Genomic DNA, 14,365 nt, shown 5'->3' with positions numbered 1-14,365 from the left:
TGAGATCAATAGTAACGAACGAGAGTTTAGCTATATTTCATATTTTTCACGCCCTATCACCGTTTAGACAAATCTGAGATGATTGAAGAAACATTACTATTTCTGTGTGTGTGTTTTGTGTTGCTGTGTGTTGTATTTATTCAGTTTGGGGGAATCACGGTGTCTAGAAAGCATCAGTGGCTCAGCTGACAGGGACAGCTAACGGTAGCTAAGCTAACAGCGGTAGCTAAGCTAACAGTAGCTAAGCTAACAGCAGGACGTCAGCTGTTAAAACCCTCCCGTTGTGGGACACGACATGAAACTACTCCAGTTAGCTCAGTCATGTTGGAACTCAGATATCCGCTGGAGAAAATATTTTTTCATGGAGCGTTTATTGAGTCACTGAGTTATTAAAGTTAAACAGGTAGCTAACCGTTAGCCCGGCTAATCTATGATAACCATGACTAATTACAAAAATGTGCACACGTAAATAGTAATGTTTGTCCAATCATTGGTTTTATAGACTTTACAAACATCAGATTAGTCTAAACGGTGATATAGTGACATGAAAAAGTAGATTTATACAGTGAAACTCTCGTCCGTCACTATTGTTCTCATGCTGGTTTTCTACCAGGAAGTAGTTGTAAACAACAAGGAGATTCGTCCTTTATATATGTGGTGTTTTAATTATGAATATGAGGCCAAACCGTAAACGTAACATGGATGGCAGGTTTTCGAGGGTTGATGCTAACGCTAACGCTAACGCTAACGCTAATGCTAATGGCTCTCCAGCTCCTCGGCCGTGTCCCCGAAGCCGTGGTAGTGTCCGTACTGCTGGAAGTCCCCGAGCTGCTCCGCCCCCCCCCCCAGCAGCCCCCACCAGGCCGGCCGCTGGGACACGCAGCTGCTGGGGCTCCCGCTCAGGTGCAGCGAGCCGCACATGTCGGCCGAGCGGCGCTGCAGCGGCGGCGGGGATGCTGCGTGCTGATTGGCCGAGGGGAGGAGGGGTGGTTTGGGCGGGACGGGGGCATCCTGGTCGGTAAAGTGCAGGTGGGGATGATGATGATGATGATGGTGGTGACCGTTGGTGAAGGCTTTGGTGTCATCATCTGCTTTTAAAACAACAGTTACCAGTAAATAACCACGTCCTTATATCATTTCTGTCATTTACACCAGTGGTTCTCAATTTTTTTTGAGAATTTTACCACTTCTTCTAGAAATAAACGGTTTTTGAGAGATTTTACCACTTTTTTCTTGAATTGTTAAACTTTTTTTTTTTTGAGAATTCTTTTTTAGAAAATTTACCACTATTTCTAGATTTTTTTTTTTTAAAGAAATTTTACTACCTTTTTTCTAGAAAATGTTTAACTTTTTTTTGAGAGTTTTACCATTTCTTCCTAGAATTTTTTTTTTTTTTTTTTAGAATTTTACCACTTATTCCTAGAAATATTTGAACGTTTTTTGAGAGATTTTACCACTTTTTTCTTCAATTGTTAAACTTTTTGTTGGAGAATTCTTTTTTATTATTTTTTTTTAGAAAATTTACCACTATTTCTAGATTTTTTTTTATTTGTCATTTTTTAGAAATTTTACTACCTTTTTTCTAGAAAATTTTTAACTTTTTTTTGAGAATTTTACCACTTCTTCCTAGAAATGATTGAATGTTTTTGGAGAAATTGTACCACTTTGATGATGATGGTGACCGTTGGTGAAGGCTTTGGTGTCATCATCTGTGTTTAAAACAACAGTTACCAGTAAATAACCACGTCCTTATATCATTTCTGTCATTTTTACACCAGTGGTTCTCAACGTGAGGTCCAATTTTTCTTGAAATTTTACCACTTTTTCTATTTCTCCAAAAAAGTTGAAACATTTCTAGAAAAAAGTGGTAAGATTTCAAAAAAATAAACAAAAAAGTTGAATTTTTTTTTAGAAAAAAGTGATAACATTTAAAAAAAAATGTGGTAAAATTTCGAAGAAAAAAAAACTAAGTCAAACCATAATAAAAACAAGTGGTAAAAGTAAAAAATAGTATATAGTCCAGTGTTTCCTCCAGGATTTTTTTTAAAGAGTGGCGGCGAGGGTGGTCTGATCAACGGGGGGGCGGGGGCGGGGTGCACACGCGCGGGACCAGATTGTCCGACCGGGGGGGGGGGGGCTGCGCGGAGATGCGGGGGCATTTCGGCGTCCAATCCTCCGCGGCATGCAGCGATCATTTCGGCGTTCGGTCTATTTTGTGCACGAGCCGCGAGCCACCGTGTCAATCTTGGCAGGAAGTCACACAAAGAAACACGAGAGAATCCGGTCAATTTTCAAAATAAAACACCGCGAATGACAAACACGTGAGGCCAATGTGTGTACGTTTGTAGCCTATTTAATAATCGAAACAGAGCGCGACAGATGAACACACACAGAGCTGAGGTGGAAGCGCTTGTCCCCCGGCCACAGAGTCGTTAATTAACGGTATAACACTGGATGCGCTGGTTGATAAGTTTCGTTTTTAATGAGGAGGAAATAAAGAACTCTGTGATTGAAAAGCATGAGTCGAAAGTTGTAACTGTGTAGTGGAAAGGGCTGCAAAGTAGCTACCTAATGGTAACTGGTTGTGGAAACCCTGCTTAACATTGTTTTAACATTAAAAAATTTAAATTAAAAAAAATCATCATTCTGAAGGTGTGGCGGCTTTTATTTTGCCGTGGCGGTGCGCCACGATCAATTACATGTAGCGGAAACCCTGTAGTCAATAGTTAAAAAAAATTGAGAAGAAACTGGTAAAATTTCTCCAAAAAAATTATAGAAAAATGTGGTAAAATTAAAAAAAAAAAAAAGGGTGGTAAAAGTAAAAATAGTATATATTCAAAAAAATGTGTAGAAAGTGAAACTGGTCAAATTTCTCAAGAATTCTAGAAAAATGTGATAAAATTTCTCCAAAAAAGGGGGACAAACAATAATACAAACAGGGGTAACATTTCTTTTAAAAAAATTGTAAAAAGTCAAACAATAATTTAACAAGTGATAAAATTTCTGAAAAAGATAGTTTTGTTGTACTGGGTATACTGAAATATTTATGCATTTTCAGTGGGTTACTAAAGGAAGTGAAGGTCTGACCTGAGCTCAGCTCCTGTGCCGACTCGATGTTCATGCTCTCCACCTCCTCTCCTGCGCTGAACATCTGCAGCAGCACATCTGGAGGAGACAGAACCACAAGTCAACAGATGTGCAGGTCAGATCAGATCAAATCAAATCAAACCAGATCAGATGTTGTGGTTTCTGGCGTCTCGATCTCTTACTGTCTTGTCTCTTGGCTCTCTTCACGTGTCCGGGCTCGGCCGCCGCCAGCAGCCTCTTCCTCTGACCGCAGACAGCGGCGGCGGCGTCCCCGTTGTTGCCATGGAGACCGCTCAGCTGCGTCTGGGCGTCGGAGATGAAGTGCGAGCAGTCGAGGAAGCCGTGCGCGCGGGCCAGGTCCGCCGCCGTCTGCCCGCTGGCGTTACGTAAACTAGAGGGAGAAGAGGGACAAAGTGAGAGGAAGGACTTCCTGTCCTGTCCTCCATCACTCCTAACTAGGGTTGCAAAATTCCGGGAATTTTCAAAGTTGGAAACTTTCCATGGGAATTTATGGGAATAGTATATGGGAATTAACAGGAATATATGGGAATAAACAGGAATAAATCTGAAATTTACAAAATTACAAACTACAAAATACAAAACAGGGAACTTAAATATAGCTGGGGGAAATATTTTGTAGCATAATCTTGGCTAAAACAACCAGATTTAATGCAAGTACACTTGAATATATAATTTGGGGGGGGGGGGGGGGGTGTAATATTTTACTCAACATTCATGTTTTTGTTGTTCAGTAAAATAATTGATTGTTCATACAAGAATTAAAACTTGATAAAGTTCTACTCACAAATAAATCAGTTGAAATGTTTTTTAATTGTATTATTTTGCATGGATGTCTGCTTATGACAAAACAAAATATTTGCATTTATATTTGGATATGATACAGTTTGTTTAAATTACCCATAAATTCCCAATAATTCCCATAATTCCCAAGGAAAGTGACCAGTTCCCTCTGCAACACACTCACTGTCATCAATGATCCTACTGCTGCTAAACACATCTGTCACTTATCAATACAAGACGATGGAATAAATATTTATGGCACCACTTCACAATAGGACGACCCTGATGAAGGATTTATGAATGGTTTATAACTAGTTTATTACTTAGCACATTCGCTAATCTATAAGAAGTTAGAATATATGAGATAAATAAAACTAAATGTGATAGTGTGTCCAGCTGTGTTCATTATAATCATAGGTGTTGTTATTAAAGGGATACCAACATTTTTTTTTCCGTGTCTTGCCTCACTCCTGAGTCCATGACCAGCAGATAGACACCATCCTTTCCACTGTGCGTGCAGTAACCATGGAGATAGAGCCGTATCACCTGTAATTAGCTTAGCTCAAACAGTGGAAGTGTATGGGTAGTGTTAGCCTAGCTTAGCTCAAACACTGGAAGTGTATGGGTAGTGTTAGCCTAGCTTAGCTCAAACACTGGAAGTGTCTGGGTAGTGTTAGCCTGCCTCCACCTAAAGTCATCAGAGAAACTCTTCAGCAACTCTAAACGGGTCGATCTTGGTCTCAGAGCTGACAAAACTCTCCGGTAAGGCATCTTGAGCGGTCAAATGCCGCTAACGGGACCAGATCGGTCAAAACGGAGGGTTCAAGCAAAGACGGTTTATTTTGGTTCAAGCTAGCTACATCGAGGGTAGGTTAGCTTCCTATTTCAAAGTAAAAGCACAAATTCTATCGTCATGGTTTTCTGTATGTAAAGGGCAACGGGTGTTTTATTTTGTGAAAGTAACCGGAAGTGCGTCGGTCACAACGGCTAGCTTGAGTAGCGCCGAATTCGTCCGAACAAAATTGTAAACAGCTGGTATTTAGACAAATTAACGACACACTGCTGATCTAAACGGCTACTTTCTCACCTAAACATGTTTGAAATGTGGATAAAGTGATATATTTACAGAGTTTAGAGCTAAAATGAAATCAGGCTAACACTACCCATACACTTCCAGTGTTTGAGCTAAGCTAATTACAGGCGATACGGCTCTATCTCCCTTGTTACTGCACGCACAGTCGAAAGGATGGTGTCTATCTGCTTGTCATGGACTCGGGAGTGAGGCAAGACATGGAAAATAAAATGTTGGTGTATCCCTTTAAAATAAAGACAATAAAAAAACACATAATTGGTTACTAGTTATCAATAAGATTAATGAGTGAGCATTGACTTGATCTTGCAAAATAGTGAACATGGATCAGTTTATGGACACTGTGCTGTTGTTACTAACTTGTAAGTGTTAATAACCTAATCATAAACCATTAGTAAATCCTTTGGTCGTAAAGTGGTAAAACTGTTACAATCACAGCTACAACAGATGGTGTATGTCCTCTACATTATAAAACAATAACGATCATATCAGTTAGTTATGAAATCCTCACTCTGAGTCTTTTCTACAAAATGAAATGTCTTCTCACTAATAATCGCATTTACAGTATGTTTTTATCTTCCTCAACACCAGACAAATGAAATGAAACAAATAGGTTAGCATGTAAAAGATGCCTCCATCTTTGCTCTACTGGTTTCTAAGGGTCATTATATTGCTATTGGATGCAGGGCCGTTGCTAGGAATTCTGGGCCCCCTGAAAGAATACTATAGTGGGCCCCCTAACCCCCCTGACTTTTCCACTTTTTTTTTCTTAGACTATTTATGTATTATCATTTTTTTATTTAGTCTACTTTGTTTTGACGCTAATGCAGCATTACACTGCAAAAACTCAAGTATCTTACCAAGAATATTTGTCTTATTTCTAGTCAAAATGTTATTTCTAGTCAAAACAAATCTCATTCTACTTAAAATAAGACTCATCATATTAAAAGTAGCTTGTTTTTAGACACTTTTTACTTCTTTCAAGCAGATTTTCACTTGGAATAAGTAGAAAAAATCTGATAGTGGAGCAAGTTTTTCTTCCTTATTACAAGCACAAAAAAACTTACTTTCACTGGCAGATTTTTCTACTTATTTCAAGTGAAAATTTGTTTGAAACAAGTGAAAATTATCTAAAAACAAGTAAATGTTTAGGTAATGAGTCTTATTTTAAGTGGAAAGAGATTAGTTTTGACTAGAAATGAGACATTTGGACAAGAAATAAGACAAATATTCTTGGAAAGATGTTGAGTTTTTACAGTGTACTATGAGTATTAGTCAGGGTCTTACGCAGAATAAATCAGTCATACAAAGATTAGACTACTGGGGTTTTTTATGGGCCCCACTGGGCGCTGGGCCCCCATCACCTTTCTCCCCTTTACGGCCCTGCACGTGACACGTTTACTGGTTTCCTCTGAGTTCCCTATTAACAAATGTTACGTCGGCTCAGAAAAAAAAGCAGTAAGTGCCCTTTAGTGAGATGATTGTGGTCAAACTGTTAGAAGAATCATTTCATTTCATTTCACCCTCCAGCTGATCCTGAGCTCCTGAGGTTTCTACTCTGTTAGCACACAGTTAGTCAGTCAGCTAAGCATGCAGGTCTACACACATGGCTATCATCATCATCTTCATCATCATAATCATAATCAGTGCTTTTATTTCTTAGCATTGGAAACCAATCACTGCAGGAAATACCTCGCCAGTTTGCCAGCTGCAGAAACTGTAGGAAGCGATAGTGAACACTCATTGGGCTCAACTGAAAGACGCTGGCTGATTCTGCAGCAGTGCCCATACGGGACTACTCGAGAAAATCATGTTCAAACTGTCACGCTGTAAAACATCAGAACGAGCACAACGTGTTTGTCTCTGCCGGGCAGCACAGGTCCACATGGGTGAAGCTTAAAGGTTATAATATATCCTGTCTTCACACAACACAGCACAGCATACCATCACATTAAAGGGATAGTAGCATTTTTTTTAAAAGTGGGGTTGTATGATCTACAAATAGCCCCTAAGTACTTTAATTGCAGTAGAGACTCTCTGCACTCCTCCCGTTAGCAACGCCAGCCCATAATAGCCCTGCCCAGAGATTTACAACATACAGTGTTGTGAACAGACCCAAAGAAACGGCCTATTTTCACGGCCTAAAAGAGGTTTTACCTGAAAAAAAATACACAGTTCCATTGTTCGCTATGATATAATTTTTTCCAGCCCTTCAAAGTGCAGGAAAAACACAGTTTTTATTTGGACCGAACCACCTCACGTATCCCTCCGCCCAGGGTTAGCGCCCGCCGATCAGCAGTTGGTTAGGTCCAAATAAAAACTGTGTTTTTCCTGCACTTTGAAGGGCTGGAAAAAATTATATTATAGTGAACAATGGAACTGTGTATTTTTTTTCAGGTAAAACCTCTTTTAGGCCGTGAAAATAGGCCGTTTCTTTGGGTCTGTTCACAACACTGTATGTTGTAAATCTCTGGGCAGGGCTATTATGGGCTGGCGTTGCTAACGGGAGGAGTGTAGAGAGTCTTCTACTGCAATTAAAGTACTTAGGGGCTATTTGTAGATCATACAACCACACTTTTAAAAAATGATACTATCCCTTTAACACACACTCTCCTCACGGTGGCTCAGTCTGAGTCCCTGAGGCTCAAGAGCTCATGTGCTGCATTCACCGACACTGACATTGAACTGTTTATTTAAATTTAATTAATTTTAGGGTTGCAAAATTCTGGGAATTTTCAAAGTTGGAAAGTTTCCATGGGAATTAACGGGAATATATGGGAAAAAATGGGAATAAATCCGAAATTTAGTTAGCTACTCACAAATAAATCAGTTGAAATGTTTTTTAATTGTATTATTTTGCATGGATGTCTGCTTATGACAAAACTAAATATTTACATTTATGTTTAGATATGATACAGTTTGTTTAAATTACCCCCAATTTCCAGTTAATTCCCATTATTCCCATGGAAAGCCCCTTTGCAACCCTAATTAATTTGTATTAAGATTTAGTCAAATATATATTTTTATAATCTAAATTATAATTTTTCATATCAAAATCTAATTCAAGTTGATTCGTTTTTTCAATTTCAATTTGATTCAGAATTTATTTCAATTTCATTCGTTATCTCATTAAATGTAACTACACAGTATTTTAGAGCAAAGTGACTCAACATCAATGTTTCTAACTAGAAGAAACATTCAGTGTTAATAATAAATACTAATCAGTCTTAAAAGATTTCATAATAGCTAATACAGGTGCATCTCAGAAAATTTGAATATCATTGAAAAATTTATTTATGTCAGTAATTCAATTCAAAAAGTGAAACTAATACATTATATAGATCCACTCGCACAGAATGAAACATTTCATGTCTTTATTTATTTAATTTCTTTTAATTGTAATGATTATGGCTTACATTTAATGAAGAACTCAAATTCAGTATCTCAAAAAATTAGAATATTACAAAAGACCAATTTACAAAAGGCATTTTTAATATGGAAATGTTAGAAATGTCCATCTGTATGTCCATCTGTATGTCCATCTATATGCTTTATGCTCAATACTTGGTTGGGCTGTTCGACTTGAACTACTTAAATGGACTTTTGCATGATATTCAAATTTATTGTACGCATTTTGTATGTTTTTATTGTATTTTTAATATTGAAAAAATATTATTTAAATATTATAATTGTACACTCGGAGTCTTAGATCTAAAAAAATAAATAAATAAAGCATTCAGGTCTTTGTGTCAGTGGCTTCATGTAAACAGAAGCACATGAGCTTCTCTGCCGTCATATAACATCAACATTAATATAATGTCAGTGACTAAATAACAGGTATGAGAACAGTTGTTGCAGAAAAGCTACTGGATCAAAAGCAACACTCACTCACACACTAAACATTCATAACATTAACATTATGTCATTCTGAAAGATATGATCCACCTTAAATCAGCTGGTCTGGGAGAAAACGGACAATAAAACATCTGGAATATTTCAACACTTCCAGGAGATTCAGTTTAAGAAACGAGTTAAACATTATCCCAGATGTTTCAATCGATTCTCGAACTACAGAAGTCTTCAACACACTGTATACCCAGTGGTTCCCAACCTTTTCTTTGAACTCGATTCATATTCTAGAAAGTGAAAGTATAGAATACAGTTGTTTAAGATTGCGTGTGGTGTTTTTAATCATAATTTTAAAAAGAATAATAATTAGTTTTATCAGTAATTTTTCTTTTCTCAATGACTAGACATTTCAGGCGACCCCATTTGAATTCCAGTGTTGTGGTTTCCGGTGGTTTTCAATTATATATTTCAAGCAATTTACAAAAATTTGTCATTTTACATCTTAATCTTAAAGGGATAGTTCACCCAAAGTTCAAATTTCAAATTATTTGTCCATATACTGTAATGGTTGTGAATGGTGCTCACTTTTCTTTGTCCAAAAAGCCACACCAAAAAAACATCCAAATACCTCCATGCTGCTCGTCTGTAATGTCCCTCTTGTATTGAAGCCCCGACATGAGAAATTGTTCCGAAAAAAATTAAATACGTCTATATTTTAAGCTTGTTTTGTAGCGGAAGCTCCCAGTGTCTCAGTTCACTGCTCTTCCTGTGTGATTTGCACTGACCGGCGGAACAATTTCTCATGTCGGGGCTTCAATACAAGAGGGACATTACAGACGAAGCAGTATGGAGGTATTTGGATGTTTTTTTGGTGTGTCTTTTTGGACCAAGAAAAGTGAGCCCCATTCACAACCATTATATGGACAAATAATTTGAAATTTGAATTTTGGGTGAACATTCCCTTTAAATTATCAGCGGAAAAAAGCCACATAAATGTGTAAAATGCAAGTTGCGTTACCACAAAATGTTAATTTTGGGAAGTTCAAAATCACAAACGACCGCCTATCCATCCACCCAGCTCATCCAGTGTGACCGTTTCCTCCCAAACAGCTGATGTGACATTAGCAAAACACTCTGAGATCTAATGAAGACAAAAGAAAAAAAGACAGTAATAGATACGATGCAGGAGACTCACTGTGGTTTAGCTCCGGCTATCAACAGCACCTGGACACACTCCAGGCTGCCTGAGCGAGCTGCCTTGTGGATGGGAGCCTCGCCTACAAAGTCCTAAAAAAAAACACATAGAGGGGGATGAATGAATGGGAAACGGCACTGCAAGGTTTCTATGTTCCTATTGGACGAATCTCCTTGTTGTTTACAACTACTTCCTGGTAGAAAACCAGCATGAGAACAATAGTGACTGACGAGAGTTTCACTATATTTATCTAATTTTTCATGTCACTATATCACCGTTTAGACTAATCTGATGTTTGTAAAGTTTATAAAACCAATGATTGGACAAACATTACTATTTACGTGTGCACATTTTTGTAATCAGTCATGGTTATCATAGATTAGCCGGGCTAACGGTTAGCTACCTGTTTAACTTTAATAACTCAGTGACTCAATAAACGCTCCATGAAAAAATATTTTCTCCAGCGGATATCTGAGTTCCAACATGACTGAGCTAACTGGAGTAGTTTCATGTCGTGTCCCACAACGGGAGGGTTTTAACAGCTGACGTCCTGGTGTTAGCTTAGCTACCGCCGTTAGCTTAGCTACCACCGTTAGCTTAGCTACCGTTAGCTTAGCTACCGTTAGCTGTCCCTGTCAGCTGAGCCACTGATGCTTTCTAGACACTGTGATTCCCCCAAACTGAATAAATACAACACATAGCAACACAAAACACACACACAGAAATAGTAATGTTTAGGGGTGGGAGAAAAAATCGATTCACATATATATCGCGATATCTTTTTGGACGATTTTTAAAGCGATTTTTTTTTTCAAAAGTCGATTTTTTTTTTGACATATATATATATTTTTTTTGACATTTTTTCAAATATTGTGCAATGTGCCTTTGTTCGCCTTTTTTACATCCAGAGAGTACAGGTTTTGAAAAGGGTTTAAGTTCACTTTATAATGGAGTATGTTAATTTATAGGCTCCTACAGTATTTGTGTGCAGATAAATGTTAAAAATGCAGACTGAAAATCGAGAGAATCGGCAATATCGTAGAATCGCAATTTAAATCGAATCACCATCCAAAAAATCGTAGAAGAATCGAATCGGGAGAAAAGCATATCGTCCCTAACCCTAGTAATGTTTCTTCAATCATTTCAGATTTGTCTAAACGGTGATAGGGCGTGAAAAATATGATATATAGCTAAACTCTCGTTCGTTACTATTGATCTCATTCAAATTACAGCTGGTTTTCTACCAGGAAGTAGAATGTAAACAACAAGGAGATTCAGTTTATATGCAGCTGCTGCCAGAGTGATGGAGGACTGACCTGCCTGTTGACGTCGGCCCCGGCCTGAGTCAGCCACACCAGGCACTGGGGGTGTCCTCCGAACGCCGCCGTGTGCGTCGGCGTCTGGTTGAAGCGGCTGGTCACCGAGTTCACCTCGCAACCCATCTGCACCAGGCGCACCACGCACTCCAGCTGGAAACACAACGATACAACACAACAACGTTAGTAGTGAAATTATTGAGAGGTTAAAGGGATAGTAGCATTTTTAAAAAAAATTATATTATAGCGAACAATGGAACTGTGTATTTTTTTTCAGGTAAAACCTCTTTTAGGCCGTGAAAATAGGCCGTTTCTTTGGGTCTGTTCACAACACTGTATGTTGTAAATCTCTGGGCAGGGCTATTATGGGCTGGCGTTGCTAACGGGAGGAGTGCAGAGAGTCTTCTACTGCAATTAAAGTACTTAGGGGCTATTTGTAGATCATACAACCCCACTTTTAAAAAAAATGCTACTATCCCTTTAAGCTGAGTTGACTATGATACATGTTCATATATGGAATTTAAATAATGTATTTTTATTCATTTCAGTTGAACAATTTTTATATTCAGAGTGTAACTTACTATTTTACATGAGCTGTAAGTTACAGCTCATGTAAAATAATAAGTTACACCAAAAAAAGCTACTCATGATGTTAGTTAGTGTACTTACAAATACATTTTTTGTGTAAGTAACATTAAACATAATGAACATAGTCAGTATTTAATGGAAATAAGATTAAGTATTAACAAATACAGTTAAACAACCAGGGATAATGTGTAATTAATGTTAATAATAATATTAAATCAGTATAATGCCATGGAAACCAAACTATGTGTAAAAAATAAGTTATTAGAAAGTAATAGAAGGACATTGAAGGACATTTTCAAAAGATAAGAGTTGGTTTGTTCTGTGTAATAAATAAAAAAAATCGTTTCCGTTTGTTATTAATTAGGGATTTGTGTAAACATGTTTTGAAATCACGACCTCAGACAGCACTTCCGGCTTTCCTGGAGCTGTTTGGCGCCTGAATTCCCATTGGCTCCCCTCGAGCCAATGGAAACGCCGCAACCCCGCACTTTGTTTTTTTTTTTCGCCCAAAAAAAAAACTTTATTGTACAGTAACAGACAAACTGTTACTGTATTGGACCAGTGAACGATTCAAACAGGTCGCTCAGATAAATGACAACTTTAACCGTGATTCAAGTTGACTGCAGTTTAATAATAAAGACATACTCTGACTCTTTATTCCATCCTCTATCAGGCTTCTGAATAAGATAAAATAAGATAAGAGATAGTAACAGACAAACCAGTAAACGATTCAAACAGGTCGCTCAGCTGCTTCTGTTATTGTCAATTAATAAATGACAACTTTAACCCTGATTCAAGTCGACTGCAGTTTAATAATAATAAAGACATTATTTATGAATCACTGTGGATAACTTACGCATCACCACAATAGCAAACATCACAGAGTTTAGGAAGCCTTTAGGAAGATTACCTGTCGCCATAGGTAGGCTAAATCTCTTATAATCCGCCTTGTAGTGGAAGAAGTAATCCCTAAATTAAATATTCCCTACCTGGCCGGTGTGTGCAGCCCAGTGTAAGGGCGTCCAGCCGTAGCAGGAATCCTCCGCGGTGAGAGGGGCTCGGTCCGGTCGCTGCTGCTCCGACAGAAGAGACACCAGAGCCCCGACATCTCCATCCCGGCAGGCTCGGTGGATGGGGAACCGGCGGATGAACACCTCGTCGCGGGAGAAGTCCGGCTGCTCCTGTCCCTGTCCCACGGACACCAGCAGACCGTGGAGGTGGCTCACTGACACCGGTTTCTTCTCCATTGATCCCGGTCCCATAGAACAGACTAAAAAAAAACAAAAAAAAAAACGGTTCAAAGTTAACACAAAGGAAGAGGAGATAAGCCTCTCTAGTCTCTGCCCCGGCGGAGGGATACAAAACCCGGACTGGAGCCGCGTTCCCAGGAGTGAAATGCGTCGACGCGGCCGCCATCTTGGTACGGGGGAAGCCGTAAACTATAAATCTGTGCTCCCACTTTAATATCTTTGATTCAATTTAATTTCCATTGCTCATATCCCCTGGTGTGTCTTACTTTTTTTCTTCTCCTTTTTATTTTACTTTATTTTATTTTTTTTTTTACTATTATTTATTTCTATTTATGTATGTTTTTATTTTATTGTCACGTCTATTTGTTATCCAAGTGTTATTAATATGATGCTCATATGGTTTTATGCATTGTCTATGTATTTTGTAAAGCAAAAATAAAGTTGTTAAAAAAACAAAATAAAAAAAAATAAAAAAAAGGGAAGCTGTGTCTACTTCCTGCTTTAGTTTGTAAATTTTCATTTTCATTTACCTTCATTGAATCAAATAAATATTTATTTGAATTTTTACCTCAAATTATAATTTTTATATATTTCTTTTATTTTTCTTTTCTTTTATTATTATTTTTTTTATTATTATTTCATGGCTTTCCTGTTCCATCTGTTACTATGTTAAACCTTTATTGAAATGCTGACATGTTAAGCTCAGTTTCAAAATGTATTTTATATTGAAATTTGCTGCTTGTAAGATTTGTATTTCTAATAAATAAATAAATAAATATATATATATATATATATATATATATATATATATATATATATATATATATATATATATATATATATATATATATATATATACAGTATATATATATTTAAAAAAATAAAAATAAAAAAACATCCTGCTTTAGTCAACAGAGGCAGACGTCTATCAACCATTAAAATAGCCATAACTCACCGAATATTCAACCGATTTTCAAGCCGTGTCAGACATGTATTTATGATACAACGACAAAAAAAATTTTTTTGAAAATTTTTCATAATTTTTTTTTTTTAATGTATTAAACATACACTTACATACTCAGACACACACCCACATGCATAATAAATCCACTGAAATTTGTTCTACAAGGGTCCGACCGGGTCTGACTGCTGGTCAGACGTTATATTATTTCTATGGTCAGAAACCAGA

The 14,365-nt window shown here is 37.5% G+C and overlaps 1 protein-coding gene across 1 annotated transcript; it reads right to left on the bottom strand.

The window, feature by feature from the left end:
* Positions 1-756: 756 nt before the first annotated feature.
* On the bottom strand, positions 757-13,198 carry ankrd10a (ankyrin repeat domain 10a). Its single transcript, XM_085803799.1, has 7 exons — positions 12,916-13,198; positions 11,339-11,491; positions 10,023-10,114; positions 3,270-3,478; positions 3,088-3,165; positions 1,678-1,709; positions 757-1,044 (listed from the first exon to the last, which is right to left on the bottom strand). The coding sequence occupies exons 1-7, from the start codon at positions 13,186-13,188 to the stop codon at positions 757-759; spliced, it is 1,125 nt and encodes a 374-aa protein (XP_085659925.1). The 5' UTR covers positions 13,189-13,198.
* Positions 13,199-14,365: the final 1,167 nt, after the last annotated feature.

This window comes from Trachurus japonicus, chromosome 2 (assembly GCF_045865225.1).
Source record: "Trachurus japonicus isolate A0001 chromosome 2, Traja_1.0".
Taxonomy (NCBI): Eukaryota; Metazoa; Chordata; class Actinopteri; order Carangiformes; family Carangidae; genus Trachurus; species Trachurus japonicus.
Note: the sequence above shows the minus strand (reverse complement) of the source record. Positions and strands in the feature narration are given on the sequence as shown.